At 48.9% G+C, this 23,129-nt stretch overlaps 1 protein-coding gene across 4 annotated transcripts in view; it reads left to right on the forward strand.

The window, feature by feature from the left end:
• AXIN1 (axin 1) overlaps positions 1-23,129 on the forward strand; it is a 78,050-nt gene that overhangs the window by 49,727 nt on the left and 5,194 nt on the right. For all 4 annotated transcript variants that reach the window (XM_071444376.1, XM_071444375.1, XM_071444378.1 and 1 more), the window contains exons 4-8: positions 4,428-4,524; positions 12,399-12,536; positions 17,949-18,502; positions 20,777-20,953; positions 21,539-21,784. In XM_071444376.1, the coding sequence (XP_071300477.1) occupies positions 4,428-4,524; positions 12,399-12,536; positions 17,949-18,502; positions 20,777-20,953; positions 21,539-21,784 (1,212 nt within the window). The remainder of the gene's footprint in view (positions 1-4,427; positions 4,525-12,398; positions 12,537-17,948; positions 18,503-20,776; positions 20,954-21,538; positions 21,785-23,129) is intronic.

Genomic DNA, 23,129 nt, shown 5'->3' on the forward strand with positions numbered 1-23,129 from the left:
CTTCTGCTCCAAGGCAGCACATGAATGAGGTGTGATCCAAGGCTCAGACCCTCCATCAGAGGAAAATCTGTCTGGACAATTGGGGTGCAAACACTGGCTAACTGAGGAATGCTAATAAACCAGGAGAGCAAAGCAGGATCTTCAGTGCTGGCCAGCTCAGGCCAGTGGAGAAATCAGGCACGGAGCATTTGCTGCACCAGTTCCCTTCCAAGCTTTGATGTTGGATTGATCCCAGCAACATGGGGTTTGGAATTGGCTGCATGCAAAGCCTATAGCAAAGACCTGAGTGATGCTCTGCCTGTCTCAGCTCCTGAGCTGGGGTGATTTTCTGGGAGTGGCCAGCTCACCAAACAGATTGTAAAACTGTGATGTTACAAGCACACTTACCTAAAAGGCCAGCTTTCAACAGGATGTCTTTCCAAGCACTGTTAAATATTATTGTAATGGGTTGAATTTATATAACGAGTATGTTATCAGTCCCTGTTGTTTGAGTAATTTGCTTTTTGAGTGGCTTAAAAAACATTGCTCTTAAATGCCTGCGCTCCGCTGATTATTTTTCAGTCTTCCTGTGTCATAGGAATTCCTCTGCCCTTGTAGGCAAAACAGCTCTGGTCCTCTCTGCTGAAACCTGTTTTTATAATCAGCAGGGCAGCTGTGTTGTTTTAGCTGGTTTGTGTGAGGCAAGGTCTGGGGAGGACACAGTGAGAGGCTCTGGCGAGTGCTGGCCCAGCCACAGGTGGGGTCGAGTCACTCACCGCTGATGTTCCCTGCAGGGTCAGTGGTCAGTCAGGGATTTGGGGCTCTGCCTGCCCCGTGGGCTGCTCAGAGCCTGCCCCAGACTTGCAGCAACATTTCCAGCACAGTCCTAAACTGCTCTTGCTGTCTCAGATAACCCTTCTTGAGGATAGCATCTTCCCAAGTGGAGGAGGTGAGTCTGTGGGTGGGAGGGGTTGTCACAACAGAGATGCTTGAGGCAAGTTAAGGCAACTGTAGGTAGGAAGGCAGCAGCTGAAACCATTAAATCTCCATGTGATGTTCCAATTCAGATGCAGAAACACCTTAGGTCCATATCTATCTTGATTTCTTCAAGAGCTTACATGGTAAACAGGAGATAATGTCTCCTCTTCAGCCCAGTGTTGTGCTCCAGTTGAACAATACTCCTTCCTCTTGGTCTTATCAGGTGTTCTGGCTTATCTTAGTTGGGAGACAGCTTTGCCTTCCCCCAGGCACTTGGGAAGCCCTTGGTGCCTGTGGGCTTGGCCAGAGGGATGCTCCTTCCCCAATTCCTGTCAAACCTGCTCCAGAGTAGGGATGGCCAATCCCCCAAACAAAGGGCTTTAGGACAGTGGTTATTCCTTCAAAAAGTCTTGCAGATTAAATGCTATTCCTTGGGTGACTGGCCTTTAATCACAATGCCTGGTGATTTTCCTATCATGCTTCTTCATGTGAGAAAAGTCTCTTGTGACAGAGGTGCTTTGATAGGAGTAATTGATAGAAAATACCAGTTTGGCTGTGCATTTGTTTCCTATCTTTCCTAAGGCTAGTGATCCAGAATTACCCCAAGTTTCCTACATTTAAACAAGTTCATCAGCTTTTTAATTTAAAAGATCCCAAACGATGATTTCCAATGTGTTAGGCATAATGATTGGGTTTGAAGCCTGTCTAGAGGAGCAAAGACACCTCTTGTCAGAAGAGTCCAATGTGCAGAGCCATAGCCAAACCACTCCTCCCTCACCAGAGGCTCTTGCAGGTCAGATTGGAGAGGGGAGGAAGCCTCCACATTTCCCCAACAGTAAACTCATTGCATTATCACTAAATAAGCAACAGAAATACTCTTCTTCCCTCGTTGCCTTTCAGTGCTGAGCTTTCTGGTGCTAAAGAGAATCACGTGATGAAACAAGGAAAAACAGTTTGGGAAAGTTTTATTTTAAAAGTAGATGTGCTGTAAAAAAAAGTTTAATTTTTTTCATATATATATATATATATATTATTTCTCCATCTATTGAAAATATCTCAAAGCAAGTTACCTGACAAAAGGAAAACAAAAGTATGGTATTGGTTTTCCTTGCTTTCCCCCCATCTATTGAATAAGGTTTTGTTGGGATAAAATTAAAGTGCTTATCTTTGAATTTGCTTCCTCTGGTTGAGTTGGCACAGTACATTGAACGAAGGAATGTTCCAAGTTCAGAGGTGGCATTGGGGAATCTAGTTAAAATGACATCAAAGGCAGCACAGCGGGGCTGAACATGTGTTTGAAGCCGGATAGATTAGAGGCCATTATCAGCCTTTCGCTACTGTGCTGGGAACAAAAGTCGCTCTTTCCGCTGGGACTGCTGCTGGGGAGAATTAAAAAAAAAAAGAGAGAGAGAGAGAAAGAAAGAAAAATTGCACTTTCTAACATAATGCCGCGTTCCCTGCGAATGGCCGTGTGGCTTCAGTGTGAGAGTTGTGTTCTGGCACCCAGGTTTTGTGCACTGGTTAAGCTGAAATGTTGACTATTGATACCGACAAGCAATGGCTAAAATAATCCCCCAGGTTTTTTATTTTTCCCTCTGAAAACTTGCAGTTGTTTTGTTACCATCCAGTCTAGAAAAGGCCGCATCACAATGCGGTGAAACTCTTGAACCATTGTGATTCTCATCATTAAAGAAAATTAAGCCACCTAATGAGCACTGTCATGATGCCTGTACAGCAACGTGGGGAAGTTGTCCTGTTCCCAGGCCGTGTCACTGCAGGCACAGCAGAGATGATGCTCCCAACACACTCCTCCTCCTCCTCCTGCATTACCTGCAGCCACTCACCAGAGCTGTAATTAGCCTGGCTCATTTTCTGTTCCCTCGTTTGTCTTCCTGCTAAAAAGCACTTGTCATTAATCATGGGGTTTGTTTTATTTTATTTTAATGGTGTTTCATTTTGAATGCCTTGGTTATTGCATGAAATTAGGTTCTTCTGATGTAGGTTGGTGGCAATTCTGCCTGCACCTGCATTTCCAGGGAGCCAGCATGATGGGAATGAGAATGAAAACTGGTGGTGACCATCCTCACACAGGCTGGTGCTTGAAACTCAGGAGGTTTGCAGGCAAAACACCACAGTAAATTGTGTTTTTCTTGCCAAATGGCACCTTGACTTTAAAAATCTGTGGGTGAAACTGTTTGGTTTATGTTCTGGGGAAGCAGCTGGGGAGGGGGATAGGTGTTAAGGACATTTGGCCTGTGCAAACATCTCATGTTGTGAGATGTGTCAGGACTGGCTCGTTTTCACAGCTCAAAGGGGTGCAGAGTTGGTAGAAGATGTGCCTGGGAATTACATGGTAGCTGGGACAAACCAAATCCCTCCATTCATTTCTGCCCACCTCTGTGGCATTGCATGGCCCTCCCAGGCAGTTACCTCTCCTGAGTCAGGGAAATGTGTAAAATGAAAAAGCTCAACATTGCCAAGCTCCAGCCTTGCATTTGTTTTTGAATTGGTTGGTTTTCCCCAGATAACACAAGGTCACCAGGAGGTGGGTTTGTGTCATTTCATAACTGGGCTCCACTCACTCCTCTTCTCCTGGTCCCTGGGTGTGAGCAGGGTGGTGGCAGTGGTGAGAACAAAAATGCATTTCCTTTCTTTGCCTGAAGTCACACTTAGGCAGTGGTGCTTTGCCATTTGGGGTGGTTAGCAAAGCCTGGTGCCTCTGACCCACTGACCCCTGTGTACCAAGGATTGTGGCCATCACTGTCTCCCTCTCCTGCAGAGACCTCTGTCACCTCCTCTTTCAGCACAGGCACAAAGCCAGGCAGAGCTGGTTCACTTGGATGTGACTGCCCATGACATCCCTTCCTAACCTCATCCAGCCTCCTCTGGGGAGGGGGCTGATTCTTCCCTCCAGCAACTCCAGTATCAAGCCCATAATTTCAGACTGAGCTAGAGATTGCCTTGGGTGCAGTGGAGCCTCTACCTCCTTTAATAAGCCATTTGAGCAGCTGTCACGCTCTCTTAAAAATATATACCTTGTTCCCTGACTGAGCTCCCCTTGGAGTAGATGCTCACTGAGCTCCCACTCCTCCTTCTCCCCCCTCTCTTAGCCTGCCTTGTGGTTTAATGTGTACATTACAGGCTCTTTATAGAAAGCAACCAACTATAAAAGGTACCAGGATGCAGTCCAAGTCCTTCTCCCTGCCCTCTGCCTTGAGCAGCAGTGGCAGGAGCCCTGCCTCACTCTGCTCCTGGTGGATGCTGTGTAAGTGCTCCTGGCCCCCCATGCTAGAGCTTTTTTGGTTCAGGGACCTGTGTGAGCATCATTCCCTACATGGGTCCCTCGTACTCTGGCCATGCAAACATGAAGGGGTTTCCTAGGGGCCACTCTGTGTCAGCAAGGCTTGAATGAACATAACATGGCAGAGAAAGGCACTAAAGCAGGGTGTGTTGTTGTTTTATTCCTGCAGAGATGGGATCCCACCGTACAGACTCCGAAAGCAGCATCGCAGAGAGATGCAAGAAAGTGCCAAAGCAAATGGACGCGTGCCACTACCTCACATTCCTGTAAGTAGCACTATCTCCTTCCCAGGGGTAAATATGCAAAATATGTGAGATCTCTAGCAGACAGTTGCTCTGCTTGTGCTTGAGTTTAATCCCCCTTAGTGCTGTATTCGCTTGGGGGTGCTTCAAGATGACATACATTGTGCTAAGAAAAGGTTTGGAGCCTTCTGCCAAACTCACCATTCCGGGCTGCCCAAAAGACAGAATTTTTCTTAACCATTCAGTCAGTAGCTGATTGTTTCTCCTGGGTGAGAATGGAAGCACTGGCTGACATTTATCTGCAAGCAGTTCCATGCCCTCAGGTGAGCTGGAGGTGTTTGTGGAGGGTGTAGGAGGCTGTTGGACATGGAGGCTGATGCAGCTCTTAGACAAGGTCAGCTGGGGAGAAGTGCAATGGTCCCCAGCAGTATTTCTGCACTGAGCAGCCAAAGGAACTGTATCCTGTTCCCAAGGACTCAGCAAAGCTCACCTGGGGACACAAGGCAGGAGGGAGAAAAAAAGGTGCAGGATTAAATATTTCATTTATCTGACACTGTCTCTTTGGTTGCTCCAGGTAAGCAAACAGCCTTTGGAAGATGAGCACAACTGCTAGGGCTCTGCATCACCATCTGCAGCTCTGCTTGTTATTGTTTCCTTTTTCTGAGAAGTTACAGGTGACATTTAATATCTAGTAGGGAATAAAGGTGCTTCTTTCCCCTTTGGACAGCTGGACTCCAGCACAAATCAAATAGGGAGAGAAAAAGCCTCCATCTGTTTTTTCCAGAAGTGTCTTCAAACTTGACGCAGCTGTTCCCATCCTGCCTGCTCAAAGCAGCACAATACCAGCAGAAATACACCCTTGTTTTAATCTGATTTTAAAGAAAAAAAATCCACACCAAAACCACCACTCTTTGTTTTGCCTTTTAAATTAGATTATTTTCCTTAGATTTAAGAGGGTCTCCTGTGCTTTGATCACTGGGTTGACAATAAAAGCCCTGGCTGCAGACGCTCATAGCCATCCTAGCTCAGTCACCTCTCTTTTCACACAGTTGCTTTCACAGTGTGGTTGCTGTTGAAAAGGCTGGCTGGGTGCCTTTTTATTTCACTTGATGCCGTTTTTACTGTAAGCATGGCTTTGTTAGAGTTGAAGTTTGAAAGCTTAGCCTTTATTTTTTGTTGTTATTGTTGTTGCTGTTCCCCAACAGTGGGAACTACTGACTGAATATTCTCTGACTTCAAAGCTTGTCAGTGGCTTTACCTTTTGGATAAAAATAATAGTGGCTTTCTGTTGATGGTGTGCACTGGCAATGCCTCGATGAACTGCAGGTTATAAACTCAGAGTATGGAGCATTAAATATGTATAGTGAGCTCTACTTTAACGAACTTCCATCTGCCAAACATTTCTTTTGTTGAACTGAATAAGTGTCATTCCAGCAGCAGTTCCTTGCAGGATAATTAGTTTTACTTAGCATTAAATTTTATCGACCCTTTTGGAAACCAGCTTTAAAAACGGGGTGAAAAACAAAGTTTCAATTGCCCACCTGCTGCTTATAAATTTTTATATTATCCTACTTACCTACACAGTCTTTTAGAATTACATATTCCTCCTAAACTACACACAGATGCCTCACAAGGATTTTTTTGTGAAACATCCACTGTTCCCATTAGGTTCTGCACTGTAATTTTAGGTCCCAGGGGAAAAGGCATCTTGACACATATTTATATGGGAGCTGAGGACTGAGAAGTTGGGTTAGTTCTAGTCTTTCTCCAGGGAATAAAAGTTCAGTTCAGACACTCTGGCACCTCCTGCCAGCCAATTACTGACACAGAATTGGCATCGACTTCAGAGAGGCACTGTTCTGCCCTCTCTTATCAATCAGCCAAGAAAGGAGAAGGTAATTAGACAATGTGTTTTGACAACACCAGTGTGAAATGTTATAAAGTTACTCTTTAAAATTCAGCTCTAACTGCACACTCTTTGAATTAAACAGCACAAATTAGCAAGGAGCCATGCAAATGTTTCTTCAAGTGTTGCTTTCTGAAGCCAGTGGTTGGGCTATCCCACAGCCCGCGGCTGAATCAGGCTGGACCTGGGGTTAGCGGCTTCCAAACGTGTGGCAGTGATGAAATCACAACCTTTGAGTGGAGGTCTTTATGGACTCCTATCTGCAGCATAGCCAGAGTCCATGCTGATAGTGCCTGCAGAATGCACAGCATGTTTTCCTACTGATAACAGGGAACCTCCTACTTCCGAAAGTCATTTCAGAAGTCCTTTACAGGCCTTCCCGTTCCCTGACAAATGAGTTATGGGGCTATTATGCAAAATTCTGAAAGGACTTACATTGCTTTTAATAGCAGCACTTGTAGTTAAGTCCAGAAGCTATAAACTGCAGTGATTATATGTTCAGAGGAGGCTGCCCGCTGGTCCCAGCAGCCGTGCTGCCTCCAAGTAGTGACAGCATGTGCTAGCTATGTGGAACACCCTCTTGAGCAGCAGGATGTGTGTGGATGGCCCTGATCTGCATCTTCCACACTTAGCAGCTCACATCTTCCACACTTAGCCAGTCACCAGTGCTCTAAGTTTGGAAAAGTTGTGTTCTGTGAAGTGGCGCTCTGCCCAGGAATGCAGTGGGGGAGACTCTCCAGCAAGCAGGGAGACCTCTGGTTTGTGCCTCTGGCAGGAACACATTACACAGAGAGTGAGTGTTGCTTTCATGTGGTTTTCCATCTCTCTCTTGGATTTGAGCAGTCTTGGAGCACCAAGGAAGGAAAGAGCAAGCAAGTTCCCAAAGAAAGGGAGAAAGCCCAGAGCACTCAGGGCTGTACCTGGCTCTGGCATTCGTCCCTTCCCAGGAGAGGATGGAAGATCCTTCTTTTCCACAGCAAATTCAGAAAAATCCGACCTCAAGCATTAAGAGCTGGTGTTTGATTGGTTTGTTAACTGCACAAAGAATCCATTTTGTGATGTTCTTGCTGTAGCTTGGTCATGGGGTGGGAGCTCTCCTGTCCTGCCGCACAATCAAGGGTGCTGCAGGGTGGATTCTGCAGCGTTCCTGAGTGGAGCAGAAGGTTGTGAGTGACCACTGTGCTGTGCTGTACAAGTGAGGAGTGCACAGGAGGAGCCTGGTCTCGTGCTGCCTGGATAACTGCAGCTCAATGAGCTTTCTGCTCCTGTGAGTTGGGAACCTGCTCGGAATTCCCATCGGCTGTTTTATGCCATTTTCCTCAAACACCTTCCCACAGCAGGACTCCTTGCTAATCCCTGGATGCTGAAATCCAGCTATCTGTGAGCTCTGCCACTAGTGTTTCTGGTATGGAAACACCATTTATCCATTAAAAATTTATGTCACAGAGGAATGCATTAATCTAAGAAACATGGAGGTTCAGAAGTTCTTTTCTCTTGGCTTCTCTAGCCTGTCATCTTCCTTTCATTTCCAAGACTGACTTGTGATCTAACAACAGCCCCTCAGGCATCATGGAGGCATCAAACCTCTTGTAGAAGAGGGAAATTTACCAGCACAGAATTCCTGGGCCCAGTCGCATCTGTCAGAAACAGTTCAGCCCAAATCACAGATCCCTGGAGCTGCTCAAGGAACCTCTCCCCAGTGTAATGTTGAAAAGCTTCCTGTTTCATCTTAGAGCAGTTGAGGCTGATGCTTCCCATGGGGAACCTGCAAACTGCAGTGAGATTCTTCCCTTTCAGCCTTTTCACATTTCACATGCCAGTGTGTTCTGATGTGCAGCATGGTCCTTAAACCTGTATTTCTCAAGGAAGGTGAAATCCATCAAAACCCAAGAGCTGCATCTGCCTCATGGAGCAAAATCTATGGAATTCCCACTCCACCAGCTCCAAGAAAAGAAGGGGGAAACATGAGGGCAGCTGCCTAGTGGAGCTACTGGAGAGCTTGTGTGTCTCACATTCTCTTAGCAGGCTGCTTCTTCACAAAGGTACCAGAGCTTCAGACACTTCATGTGTCAAGGACAATGTTCTAGTGATAGGTACCCCAAGAAATCCTTCTTCAGAGCTGTCACAAGGAAAGATTGCTCCATCTAAAGCAGGTCAAGCAGTTTCTATTTTTCCCAATCCACCTGGCGTTCAGCCTCCTGTCTGTTGTCCTCTGCAGCCTCCCCAACTCCACATGGTTTGGTTCTGGACAGACCTATGTAACTAGTGCCATTGAATAAAAGTAGGTAGGTAATTAAATAAAACATTAGACAAACAGTACTTTAAAATTAAGCACTTCATTTCTGAGTTTTTGATGTAGAATGTCCAGAGACCTCATTCTGGTCCAGACTGAAGGGCTGGATCCTCAAAACCCAGCCAGTTCTTGGACAGTGCTGCACCCTTTACTTGGAACAAAGGCATTTGGAGCCCTTCTGATTTCAGAACAATAAGCAGCTTATTTACAAGTCCCTTGGCAGGACTCTGAATGCCCATGGGAAGCTGGGGGCAGGTTCAAAATCCTGAAGCCCTGAAGGATCCTGCTCTGGATACAGGCTCAGCCTGGCTGGTCTTTGATGGAGCATATTTCCCCTGTCTCCCTTCTGAAGTCAGGCCCATCATTTGATAAAGGCTTCAAACACTTTGTTGTCTTAAGTCTTTTGAACCAGGTCAGTGCAATCCATGTTTGCTGTCTAGGGAGGCAGAGAGAGCCCTCAGCAGTTTTCTGTATTGTTTCAGCACAAGGAATTTGCATTCATTATTCTGCTATACTGTTAGTTTTGGGGAAGTCTGTGTAGCTCATCCTTTGAGCTAGGAATAAAGTCAGACCCATGGTGATGTTCAGAGCATCATCCTGTCTCCAGCTCTCTGAGTTACCCTTACAGGAACCCTCCAGGACAGCAGAGGGTGTGTGCAGCTGGTATCCATGGGGTGAAGTGAGGTTTATTTCAGTTGCACTGATCGTGGATGCTCAGGGAGACCCTTGCAGAGGGGGCTGCATCTTGCACCCTCAAACAGGTTGCTGAGGCCCTCTGTAAGTTGTTGTGCTGAGTGGGAAGCTCCAAGGACAGGGCAGTGGGTTTTGCAGCTGCAACTGAGAGAAGAAAACAAGTTCATCCTAAAGATTCTTGGGTTCAATTATTGTAATTTCTGTAGTTGAGCTTCAGTCACCTCCAGACTTTGAGAGACTGTGGATAAACATGCTGAGGTATCAGTTGTAAAAGACCCAGAATCACCTTATTTTGAGTTCCCTGGATACAGCAGGGAACCACCTTGTGGTGACAGGACTTGGACATTCAGGTGAGCAAACTTCAGCCCTTGCACCCACTGCTACCACAGGTTCAGGAGAGACTTTGGTTTAGGGTGCTGCCCTGCATCAAAGGCTAGGGAAACAAAGGGTAATTCTTTCCCAGTTGTGCTTGTCTGTGGTAGCTGCACCAGGGAGACCCAGGACTGTGAGTGCTGAGCTCTGAGCTGCCTCTGAGCTGGCTCATTAATGTCTAACGGAGCAGGGCTTGGTAGTTCCATCCATAAACAACCACAGGGTGCAGAGTTGGCATCTGAAGTGGCAGGAGGGAGGGAACACATCACCCAGCAGGTTGGGACTTGTCAGGCAAGGGAGAGAATTCCCTCCTTGGGAATTGCTGCCATGGCCTCATGAGGAAGGGTGGTGGTGGTGGTGGTGTCACGGGATTGGGGTTTCTGAAGGAAACAGGATCCCTTAGCCAGAAGGGCTTCCCAGGGCTATGCAGGGGAGCAGGGAGACATCCTGAGAAGCTCCTCAGGGAGTAACAGAGCAGGAACCAGCTCTGCCACATTTTCCCCCGTGCTGGAGCACATCTGGAGCCAGTTTCTGCACTACACAAAGGTGAAACATGCTGCTTTGGCCCTTCTGCCAATATTTTAAGACAGAACATAATTTTTGTTAATAAATTTTTTTTGCAGTTTAGCTTTTTGTGATACAGGCCTTTGGTTTGCAGAGCTGGAGGTCCTGGTGGCACTAAAGACATCATCCCAGGGTGGTGACATCACTTCCCACAAGTTGTGCCCTCTCCAGTGGCTGCAAGGATGAAGGGAATGGTTGCCTGGGGCTGTTCCCAGCTCCGATGGGTCAGTGGGATTGAGATTTGCTGGCAGGCTGAGGAAGACCCGTCCCTCCTGGCACACAAAACAAGCAGTGCTTTAACTGGGCCCTCTGCAACCCATCTGGGGTGTCATGAAAAAGTCTTCAGCTCCTCAGTGCCATCAGTGGGTTCTTGCTGCCTCTGCTTTTCTTCCCTGCCTTCCAGCTGGCAGAGACAGAAAAGCCAATGTGATTTGCATACTTTTGTCAGGTTTTGAGGCAAAGCAGCATTTTAGTGTTCTGCTTTGATCTTCTGGCTGGCCTGGGATAAATTCGGGTGGTCTCTCATCCTCCTTTAAAGTTTTCAAGCTCAGTGTCTGCTTCTGATGCTGCATTTGTTCTTTTGCTATGAATTATCTCACATCTTCACGTTTAATTTTGTCTCTGGTCCTACAGAATGTATATTTCTCCCATGTTAGGATTGAAATATTTGAATGCAGAGTTTTATGCTGTTGAATTTCCAACTATTTTTCCTCCAAATTAAATTTTTTATCTCTGCTGTGTCATTTAACTTTTTCTACTCTTTTAAAAAAATAACACAGAAAGGATAAAAATGAGGGGGAGAATGCAGCAGCTGATAGCTTCATACTTCACTACACAAACTTCTTATCCCAGAACCCAGAAATTTAGAGACAAAGTAACTCAGCATAAGGAATCTAGAATGTCCTTGAACTGCCATAAATATTCATTTATTCACCCAGAGCAGGCAAAAAAATGGCACCTCTGTGCTTGTAAGAGTGCTGTATTGATAAAGCAAGCGGGGAATCATTGCACAGCTCTGAAAAGCTGAGATGCAATCCTGTAGGATCCTCCAGCAGGAGAGGATGCTTTGTGGGAATTGGGACCTTGGGCTGTGGGCTGGGTTTGCAGAGATTGGCTGGCACACACTGATCCTCCTGTAATAAATTGAGTAACTGTGCACCAGAGTCCTCCCTTCTACCAAACTGAAACCATAACTGCTATAAACAGGAGGTTTGAGAGGTTGAAAGGTCTGTACATCCTTTTGCCACCCTTTGAGACCAGGATATTCCTGCTGACCGTGTGTCCACTGGGAGAAAAGCAAGCACTTCTATCCCTGAGTGGAATTTGGTGCCGAAAGAGCTTTTTGAATTGCAGCTCCAGAAAACCTTTCCCTTAGATGGGGTGGTGTGGTGGTGTTCACAGGGGTCTTAGGACTAGGGAAGAGACGAGGATCTGACTCTACCATAAAATCAGCAAATACCTATGTGCCAGAGAATATATTTAAGTCTGTTTAAACACATTTTTGTGTGACTTAATCTATTTTTAAACCTAGGACTCCTATGTTTCAGAAGGCTTGACTTATTATTTTATGATATATATATATTAAAACTACACTAAAAGAATAGAAGAAAGGATTTCATCAGAAGGCTAGCAAGCAAAGGAGAAAGAATGGAATGATAACAAAAGCTCCTGACTCTCAGAGAGTCCGAGCCAGCTGACTGTAATTGGCCATTAATTAGAAACAAGTAACATGGACTAATCAAAGATGAACCTGTTGCATTCCACAGCAACAGATAATCATTTTTTACATTTTGTTCTTGAAGCTTCTCAGCTTCTCAAGAGAAAAAATCCTAAAGAAAGGATTTTTCATAAAACATGTCTGTGACAGGGTGGTGTGTGGAGCTGGTGCCAGCTGAGGAACTGGTGGAGGTGGTGGCTCAGCTTCCAAGCCCCCAGGTGCTGAGCTGCAGCTGAGCGCCTGCCAGCCTGTCCTCCCCCAGCTCCCAGCAGAGCAACAGGCATTTCCAGTTCTCAGAGGCTCCCCAGAAATGTGGGATTTCTCATTGATCCTGTGCTGTGCTCTCCCTGCAGCGAACCTACCGAATGCCAAAGGATATCCACGTGGAGCCAGAGAAGTTTGCTGCAGAGCTGATCAACCGTTTGGAGGAGGTGCAGAAGGAACGTGAAGCAGAGGAGAAGTTAGAGGAGCGCCTTAAACGCGTTCGAGCGGTCAGTGATCTTCTCATCTCCTCTGCCAGCCTGGCACTCTGCTCACCCTCCACCACAGAGAGCTTCCAGCTGCTGGGCAAGCAACTGGGGCGGCCAATTCCCTGCTCCACTGCTGTGGGCATCAGTGGCACAGGGCTCCTGGAGGCTCCTGTAGCCCCTGCAGCTTCCACAGTGCTGTTCCCCTTCCATGGAGGGCTCTGTGAGCTCCAATGCTCCCTCCTTGTGTAAAATCCCAGCCATGGCACAGCAGTGCCCATTTCTGCCATCACTCAGGGGCTGTGGATGCTCTCCATCACCTTCTTTGGTACCCTGGCTCTCCTGAGTTAGTGAGCAATCCCTGGGGACTGTGTAAGAGGGTTTCACCTTCCCGTAGGAGGTTTTGTGTGATCTCTGTTTCCCCCACAAACAGTAACCAGATGACAGATGATGTTATGCTTGGGGGTGTTTGTGTCTGCTATCAGGCCATTTCTACCACAGCCAGAAGGGTTCTGCCCATCAGTGCCTAGCACACCCTAGACATTTTGGAAGTGGTCAGGTGTGGCATTGAAAAACATTCCTGGGCAGAATAAGCACACTGACTCCACTGGGATGCCTAACCAGTGGCACTGAGTGCTGAGCCCTGCTGCTGCTGCTGGGGCCCCAGAGCCTGAGGATTTGTTAGATGAACCATGGGAAATGTGCAAGGCCTTTAGCTCCACAACAAGCTCCAAGAGGGAGAGAGTGAGGTCCTGGTCCTATGGTATTCCCTGTGTGAGACCCCTGTTCAGCAGTGTTCACACCATAGCTTTTCTTCTGAGACACTGCATCTCATGGCTACCTGCACATCTTGTGGTGGGGATGGAGGAGACATCCCAGAGGACACCATGGTGTTACTGAGCATCACTAGTTCAGTGTAACCTGCTCTGTAACTTGCAGCCCTCCCTTAAAGCAGAGGTGTTGGTGCCTGGCTCAGCTGGCTCTGTGCTTTCAGGGAGGTTGAGCTTCTGGGGCTCCAGGAAAGAACCTTCAGCCCCGTTGGAGTATTTTAAAATGCTCATCTGGTAGCTCTTTGAACAGGAAAAAGCTGTAGGTTGTAGTCTTGGCTTTAAACTGCATCTGCATTTCAAATGCAGAGAACAGAGGAAGGCAGAAGGTCCCATCCATCTGCAGGTGTTTTCCAGCAAACTCCCTCCACCTCTGCATCCAGCCAGAAAAGGCCAGCCAGGTGCTATTTTGGGATTAGATTCCTGTTCTTCTGGAATTACACTGTTCTCCTGTCTGGTTATTGCTTTCTAGACAAAGGCAGTGTAATCAGCAGCATTTTCTGCTAACACAGTCCTAGAACAAACTTCCTCCTCCTCCTCCTCCCATGGCTCTGTTGCAGCCCCCACCTGCACTAAATTACATTATCCCAGCCCTCTGCCTCCTTGAAGAAGCTGCCAGTAGCAATACCATAAAATCAGCAAATACCTATGTGCCAGAGAATATATTTAAGTCTGTTTAAACACATTTTTGTGTGACTTAATCTATTTTTAAACCCAGGACTCCCACTAATGCTATATATTAAACCTCTTTGCTGTCTCCAGAATGTATTTCATTGACTGGCTGGCATCTGGCATTAGCCATTCAGGAAAAACTCAGAGTAAGCAATTGTAGCTTTTTTAGGTCAGCACTCAAGGTGCAAGAGCTGCTGGTATCAGCAAGAGGGAGAACTGGAATCCTGATAGATCACAAGGGCTTTTTTGTGTGACCTGAACACCAGGGCTGCAGGGTAACCTCTTCCCAGGTCTGCATGGCTCACTGCACAGCAGCACAGAGAAAACCAGGAGCATTAGTCACACTGGGCAGTTACCAGCCTAACAGAGAAGCTGGAAATATTTTGCAAAAGCCAGAGGAAAAGAATTTTTCTCCCCTCTAACGAGCAGCCTGCAGGTTCCCTTTCAAAGCCTCATCATGCAGTAACATTGAGAGGAGGCATCTGATTTGAAGCCAAATGCCTTTTACTGAAAAGCCTGTCAGGTTTTTGCTTTACAAAAAAGCAAATGCTGAATTCACTAATTATTCTGAGAAACGTGGGAGAAGATTAGAGGGTGTGCATGTTCCCATATTAGTTTTTGAGACACTCTAGCCTCGTGTCCATGAATGGAATCTGCTGTCACAGGGATCCGTATTGGATCATACAGATCACTCTGAAATGAACAAATGGGAAATATGCCAGGGGTTAGCAAAGCCACCAGTGAGATTCTCAGTATTTGAACATGAAACATTGCCTGACTAGAGATCATTTGCATGATGATGGAAGAGGCTCTGGTGCTTAGCAGAGCTGTTTTCCCTTCCCAGCAGCAGCAGCCTGATGGGTGGGACCGGGGGGAGGCAGAGCAGGAGATTTCCAGCGAGGAATCGCTGCCCGTGGCTCATCAGCGCAGCTCTCAGCTCCTCGTTCAGAGGGAAGGGCACCCCCAGCCCTGCTGGGGAGTAAAAATAGCTCAGCACTCAGCGAAGTTGGAGCTGCAGCTCTGCCTGCGGCTGCCTGTGGGAGCTGCTGGAGGAGCTCTGTGACAATAGCGCGTCAACAAAGCACCATCTAGTGGCGATGGCAGCGGGGCTCCGTGCCCGCCCCGAGTGCCACCTGCCCGCCTCGAGTGCCACCTGCCCGGCCGGGTCACTGCCAGGCTGTGCCAGCATCACTGCCCAGGCTGTGCCAGGGTCACTGCCCAGCTGTGCCAGCACCACTGCCCAGCTGTGCCAGGGTCACTGCCCAGCTGTGCCAGCATCACTGCCCAGCTGTGCCAGGGTCACTGCCCAGCTGTGCCAGGGTCACTGCCCAGCTGTGCCAGCATCACTGCCCAGGCTGTGCCAGGGTCAGTGCCCGGCTGTGCCAGCATCACTGCCCAGGCTGTGCCAGCATCACTGCCCAGGCTGTGCCAGGGTCACTGCCCGGCTGTGCCAGCATCACTGCCAGGCTGTGCCAGGGTCAGTGCCCGGCTGTGCCAGCACCACTGCCCGGCTGTGCCAGCATCACTGCCAGACTGTGCCAGGGTCAGTGCCTGGCTGTGCCAGCACCACTGCCCGGCTGTGCCAGGGTCACTGCCCAGCTGTGCCAGCATCATTGCCCAGCTGTGCCAGCATCATTGCCCAGCTGTGCCAGCACCACTGCCCGGCTGTGCCAGCACCACTGCCAGGCTGTGCCCAATTCCCTGCCAAGCTCTTCTCAGCTTCTTGCCAGGCCTTGTCCAGCTCACTGCCAAGCTTTGCCCATTGCCTAGTCTTGCCCAGCTCACTGTCAAGCTATGCCCAGATCTCCACCAGGCTCATTGCCAGGCCTTGCCCAGCTCACCACAGCAAGGTCCCAGAACACAGCTCTGGAGCCCACACCATGTGTGTTGTTTCTTTCACTGCAGCCTGAGCACAGTGAAAAGATTTAGCAGAATTGGTTCCTACAACCTTGACTCAAACTGTTGTCCTCAAGGAAAGACAGCAAGTTGGGATAAGCAGCCCAATTCCTTCACTCACTGCTGTTGTGTCACTGTTGGGGTGTTCTGCGTGATGGGAGGTTGAAGCCAGTGCTGGGGGTCCCCACAGACCCACCCCAAGAGCAAATGTTCCTCCCTGTGGTCCTGTTTGGGGTTCACATCTGCTCAGTGACACAGATGAGCTGAGCTAACATGAACTGAGAGAACCTTGTCTCCCTTTAGCCCATCCTGATCTCAGTCTTGAAGCAAAAGTCCACATTACCTGCAAAATGGAGTTCTGGGCAGCCAGAGGATGTCCCAAATCCCAGGCACCCATTTGGGTGGACCAGCCAGGCTCTCACTCTCATGCCACCCTGCTCAGGTGTGACAGCACTGCCAGAGTTCTGGGCTGAGCAGAAAGGACATGCTGCCATTCCTCAGGGATCTGTGCCAGGGTCAGGTCCTGCCCTGCACATCAGTTGATGTTTAAACCTGGGAGGTACCAGCTCCTAAAGCTTCCCAAGTGCTGAGGGTGTCACTGGGTATCACAGACTGCTAATAAATGCTCTCCTCAGTGGCAGGGATGTAATCAGCACATCCCTCACCGTGCCTTGTCCCTGAGCTCAGTGCCCAGGGCTGGTGGCTGGCAAGCTGTGGCCTGTGGCTGTAGATGAAAGGTGCCTCTGAAGCTCCTCAGAGTGATCTGTAAGTGCTGTGTCCCCTCCAGACACCAGCATCGTGTCACACCCCCAGGCTTACAAAGCCTGGCATTGTCCCTGCTTCAGGCCTGAACCCCCAGGTGTGACACTGGGAGGAAGTTTGTTATTTGCTTTCTTGCTGTGTGGTTGGCAGCTGAGACTTTGAAGCTGGTTAGCAAGTGGTGGGTGATGGCATCTGACAGGCAGAGCTGATGGGAGTCAGTGTTTTCCAGTAGATGCATTTATCTGGCAGGGCAGAGATACCCTGGGCTGCAACTGATTTCTTTACTGTGCCAAAGGAGGAAAAGAGCAGGATTAAAGGACTCACTGGAATCCTGCTTATGTAATTAAAACAAATAGGAATCCTGACTTCCAATAAAGAAACTTCATAAATACCTGAGTTTGTGTTGGAGCGTAAAGTAGTCTGTCAGCATCAAAACTGTGGCTGTCAGCATGGAGGAGTTTAATTCTTCCTGGCAAGGACTTAAGAGTCACTAACACCATGTCCTAGACCAGTGTGAGCTGCAAGAACAAGCAGTTAGTTCCAACCCATTTCTTTATCTGCACCAAGTGTTTCACTCCAGCCTTAGCATGCCCGGGAGAAATCAATGTTTGATTTCCAAAACCATTCATGCAGCTGTCGACCTTCACTTGCTCCCTCCTGTTTCAAGCCTTCTCTTGGCTTTGCCTTGTGAAACAGTCATTTGGGTGAGAAAACCCCCCTGGTCTCACCTGACTCAGAACTGATTTGCTGCATATCCTGTAGCTGTGGGCTTTATCTGATGGGCTTTGAAGCAGTGCCTCACCAAAGGCACGTAGGAAGCTGAAGGCACTCTGTGGTAAGTTTTGTTTCTGCTGCTGGTGGTTACAGAACCACCTTCAGGGGACTTGGAGTAAGGCTGTGCCTGCTCCAGTTGAGTTGTTAGGCTTGTCAGCTGTGTTTGTAAGCCTGGTTGTGATGTGTGGGCTGCCTGGCACAGCTCCTTGGGTGGTGTGTGGAGAACATTGCTAATGGTGGCTCCAGAAGCAGATACAGAGACCTGAGCTGCTCTGCTCAGTGGCACCCAGACTGCACAGGCTTGGCTTGAGCATCCTGTCAGTTTGGGACAGGTCTCCAGAGGGATGGTGGATCTCCATCATCTTAAAGGTTTTCAGGATCTGAGTGGCCTAAAGCAGGCCTGGCCTAAGGGTTAGCAGCAGTCCTGCTGCACGCAGAAGGGGGGACTAGGGACCCCTTCCACCACTCTGCTGTCATTCTCTGATTGTCCCTGTGTTTCTTGCAGGAAGAAGAAGGTGAGGATGCAGATATCTCTTCTGGTCCCTCAGTCATGAGCCACAAGATGCCTTCTGCCCAAGCCTTCCATCACTTTGCTCCTCGTTATGCTGAGATGGGCTGTGCTGGGATGCAGATGAGAGATGCCCATGAGGAAAACCCCGAGAGCATCCTGGATGAGCACGTGCAGCGTGTGATGAAAACTCCAGGCTGCCAATCTCCAGGACCTGGCCGCCACTCTCCTAAGCCACGGTCCCCAGAAAGTGGCCACTTAGGGAAGCTGTCAGGGACACTAGGAACAATTCCTCCAGGGCATGGCAAGCACGCTACAAAATCAGGAATGAAACTGGATGCAGCTAACTTATACCACCATAAACATGTCTACCACCACATCCACCACCACAGCATGATGAAACCAAAAGAGCAGATTGAGGCTGAGGCCACGCAGCGAGTGCAGAACAGCTTTGCTTGGAATGTAGATTCTCATAACTATGCAACAAAGTCACGAAACTACAGTGAAAACTTGGGCATGGCCCCTGTCCCCATGGACTCTTTAGGCTACAGGTGAGTCAAGGAACACCCAGTGGGATTCCCAAAGCCATGACTTCTGTAGGAAGCTCTTCCATGAAGAGGCTGTAGCATGTCAGGGAAACAGTAGTTCAGCCTTTTCCTGTGTGAGCTTATGCTGGGAGGTCATTTGAGGGCTCTTTCCCTTCAGAAATGGATATGCCCTTTTTATCTCTGATCTGGTACTGAAAGACACCCTCTAACCAGGATTTTTATTTGCCTTGGTTCTAAAATAGATTTTCTGCTCCTTAAAGCAGTGGAGATGCTTAGAAATTGCAGGTGCTGATCTGCTTCTCCTTGCACCTGGAGTTGGATGTTGGGGCTGTGTCTTGAGGTCTGGATAATAGAAACAGATCTCTTAAGGTGTTTATGAGGGGACAAAACTCCCACCTTATTTGTTGCAAGGCTGAACCCATTCACCAGAAGGGCTCCTTTCTGTTCCTGACAAAGCAGTGGACACTGCAGTGCTGCCCTTGCAGCCAGTCCCAAGGGGATGTTCTCCAGGGTAGAGCACCCTCTGCCCAGAAAAGCCATTTGGCTGCATTGCTGGCTGTTGTCTGTCTTTCTTTGGCCATTTGAATTCGTCCATCCCTTCCATGCTGCAGGCAGAGGGGGGAGCTCCTTTTCTGTGGCAGGTTTTGCTGGTCCTGTTGCTGGGTGACTGCAAAGGTGGGAGTGCAGCTCAGGGCTGCCCATGGTGAGGGATGGGGATGGAGCAGCCACAGGGGAAAGCTGTGCTCACCCTGAGAGTGTCTGGCTCCCCAGGGCTGAGGCTTTGGGATGTTTCTTTGCAGTGTACCAGGGGTGGGACAGTTAGTGAGGGCAGGTTGGCTGGGTCTGCAGCAGTCAGGATCAGCTTTCTGGGGTGGCAGGAGGGAGGCAGAGTGCAGAGCAGCCAAAGCAAACCTTCAGGAGGTAGAGGCACTTAAATCCACCATGCTTGTATAGGGAAAGGGTTGTTGCTTCAACAGAGGTGAGCATGGCTATGCTGGGCCAACCCAAAGCCCCATCTAGACACAAGATTTCCTCCTAACAGCAGCTACAGCGTATATTTAATGAGATTTTTAAAGGACACACTCAGAGCTGTCCTTCCTCTGGCACAAACTCCCAGTTCCTGGCAGTCCCTGAATTAGAAGCTTCACAAGACAAGGATTTGCATCCAAATGGTCTTGTTTGGCAGCCAGCAGTCTCTTGTGATGACTTCTCTCACTCTTTGTTGAACCCAGCTGGTGTTCTGTTCCCCCAGCCCCCCACGACTGTGTCTGTGGGTCAATGACAATCTGCAGAAAACAGCATTATTTTGTTTGCACTGAACCTGATGCTGTGGAGTTGCATTTGATACCCAGTAGTCCTCATGTTAGGAGAAGCAGAGAAGTTGTCAGCTTGCCCTGCCTTTGTAGATCTGCAGCAATTCCTCCCAGGGTTTTTCCAAAACAAAACCAGCAAAGTTATCCGAGGGATTGCTGCTCCTCAGTGGAGTTCAGATTGTTTTTCCTGTATTTTTAGTGACCATGCAGGAGCAAGGTCCTGTGCAGTAAAGCAAGAGGATGATTAAGACAGTGGGAATCTCATGGGATGACACCCAGCACAGGAGAATTCTGCATGGCCTCCTGAGCATGGTGCAGCTTGGCTGGGCACGTGGCCATGTGTGCCACTGTTCCTGCAGGAGCCCTTGCTGCAGCCACAGCTGTAGCCAGAGTGTTGGCTACTGCCTGGCTTCCCTCTGGATGTGGTGGTTGAGGTGGCTGGGCTTCCCCCTGGGAGGGAGCCCACCCTGCTGGTGTGTGATCTTCCACCATGAGGTGAAGCCTCGTTCAGTTGAGGGTGAGAAGCAAACTCTGGGCATGGCAAGTCAGAGTTTGGGGTATCACTGAATCTGGGGGTGATAGGAAGGACCCAGGTTTCAAGCAGTGGTCAGGCATGGAGAGACAGACAGTGGATAACCTCCTGCTCTGAGCAAAGAGTTGGGGATTTAACACAGCCCTTCTCATGGCAGGAGATTTTGCCATGGCTCATTTGACCAGAGGAGAACCTCCCTCTCTCCCCAGGTTGTTGGGCAGAGAAGTTGCTGTGCCCAGGTCTAGGCAGTCTTACTCTTGGCCTGAGCTAAGAACTCCCAGGTTGTGCCACAAACCATCTGTGGCATGGGTGGCTTGAGCTTTGGTAGAGCAGAGAGCTGTGGAACATGCTTGGAGATAGATGTGTCCATCCTCTGCCCCTCTGGTGGTTGGCATAAGCAAAGCACTAATGTCCCAGTCTTTGTTCTTGCAGTGGGAAAGCAAGTCTGCTCTCAAAAAGGAATGTTAAGAAGACTGATTCAGGGAAAAGTGATGGTGCCAACTATGAGATGCCAGGATCTCCTGAAGATGTGGAGAAAAACCAGAAGATCCTTCAGTGGATCATAGAAGGAGAGAAGGAGATCAGCAGGCATAAGAAAACAAACCATGGGTAAGGGCTGGCAGAACAAGAGATAACAACAACACTCTTGTATTGCACCCCCTGCACAGTGGAGATGTGTCAGCAGGCTGCCTTCCTCCCAGACATCTTGGGAAGGCAAGAATCCACCACAGAGGGGTGGAGACCCTTATGTGGTGGACTCTTCAGACCCTTGGGAGACTGAGGATTACTCAGGGGCTATGAGGGCTGTTGTTTCTGAAGGATAACTCAGGGGAATCTTGGAAATCACTGCTGTGGTTCCAAGGTGGATAACATGGCACATGGTAGGCAGGGGAGGGCATCCTATGGGAGAATGCCACAAAAGATGGAGCTGCCTTTTCCTGAGTTCATTTTTATGTATGGGATTGATGGGAGCCCTCACATTTATCTGTGGGGTTTGTTTCAGGGTTTGTGTCAGGGTTTGTCTCAGGACTTGCTCAAAATCTCCTTTAGATTTTGCCGCTGCACCCTCGAAAGCAGTGCTGTGAGGAGCTTCCCAGTGGTGCCTGTACCCAGCAGCATGTCCATCTGGGAATGGCTGTGTGTCTGTGCAGAGCATCTGAGTGCTCCATGTGAACCCTTGGTGTTTGTGTGCAGCTCTTCAGGTGCTAAGAAGCAGCTGTCCCACGACCTGGTGCGGCCCCTGTCCATCGAGCGGCCGGTGACGGTGCACCCCTGGGTCAGCGCCCAGCTCCGCAACGTCGTCCAGCCTTCCCACCCCTTCATCCAGGATCCCACCATGCCACCCAACCCGGCCCCCAACCCTCTCACCCAGCTGGAGGAAGCTCGCAGGAGGTTGGAAGAGGAGGAAAAAAGGGCTGGAAAGCTCCCCCTTAAGCAAAGGTAGGATGATATGGTCTGGTTCTGTGTGGGAGGGACTGCTCTGAGGGGTGGCCATGTCCTCTGCTCTGGTCTGCAGCATGCAGAGAGGTCAGAGGAGTCTTCCTCTGTCCTGATGTGGTGGTGCTAATGGCAAAACCCACCTTGAGGCCATGGGCTTGTGATCTGTGGCTGGAGAGGCTGGAAATGCTCCTGGCCGGATGGGAAGGGGCTGGGAAGAGGGAGCACATCTAGAAGAGGCATGGCTGGGACAGCTCTGCCCCGGTGCTCGCTGGCTCTCCACTCATTCACAGTCACACAATGACTTCAGAGCTTGCTGCAGGAGCAGAATTCATCAGGATGCAGCAGAATTAAGTGCAGAAGACAAATCTGTCTCTGCTCTTTATCTCCATCTCACACAAGCTTCCAGCAAAGGCTGCTGGTGGCCTCTGGATGAGAGCTCTGTGCTGGAGCCCTCCTGCAGCAGCTCTGACTCTGCGTGACCATATCCAAGTCACTGCATCTTCCTGTGACTCAGCTTAATGGCTGTTGCAGAGCTCATTTTCCTGCTCTGTGTTATCTTTCAGGAGGCATCATTTGCAAGGCACATGGAGCTCTCTGGTGAAAAGCGTTTTGGAAGTGCTAGATAATTACTGTTAACAGCTAAAAGCACTTTGTCCATTAAAAACCTTTCACAGCTCTCCAGCTGTCCTCTGAAAACTTGACACTTTGTGGTCTGACTCGTAGAAACACAAATGTAATTTTAAAAAGAAGCTCTTAATTGACAGGCCCCAGTTATTTTTGCTTGCAGTGACCACGTAGCAGATTTCTGTGTATTCATGTCAGAGCATTGATTGAAGGCCAGGTAATTAGAGGGCTTTCCCAAGCCAGGTTAAGCCAAGTTTATGTGATCTACCTTTGGCGTGTGTAATTGGATAGGGTTTATTGGTAGAGCCATTTATAGTTGTACTAAATTCATGCACCTTCCCCAGAAATGTCTGTACACACTTTGAAAAGAGCAGCCTGGGCTATGCAATTAACATTCTGACACTAATTTGGCCTGTATTATAGGAGTGGCTTACAGAGGAAGCCCATGGTGTGTGGTAAATGCCAGGCATGCCAGCAGCAGGATGGGCTGAGCAGTCCCAGTGCTGGGCTGCTCTGATTCCACTGCCTCTCCGTGAGCTCTGGCTCTTCTCCCAGTGATGCAGTGATCCCCCAGCCCTGCCCCATGCCTGGAAAACCAGAGAGACATTCACCAGTGGGGAACTGCTTATGAAAAGTAGATGTGTCTGTGTCCAGAAGCAGGCAAAAATGGATGCAGTGGTCCCCAGGGAGCCAAAGATTTCTGGATGTTGAAATCTCTCTG

This window comes from Agelaius tricolor, unplaced genomic scaffold, assembly GCF_023055355.1.
Source record: "Agelaius tricolor isolate 1412-34295 unplaced genomic scaffold, bAgeTri1.0.p SCAF_19, whole genome shotgun sequence".
NCBI classification, from domain to species: Eukaryota; Metazoa; Chordata; class Aves; order Passeriformes; family Icteridae; genus Agelaius; species Agelaius tricolor.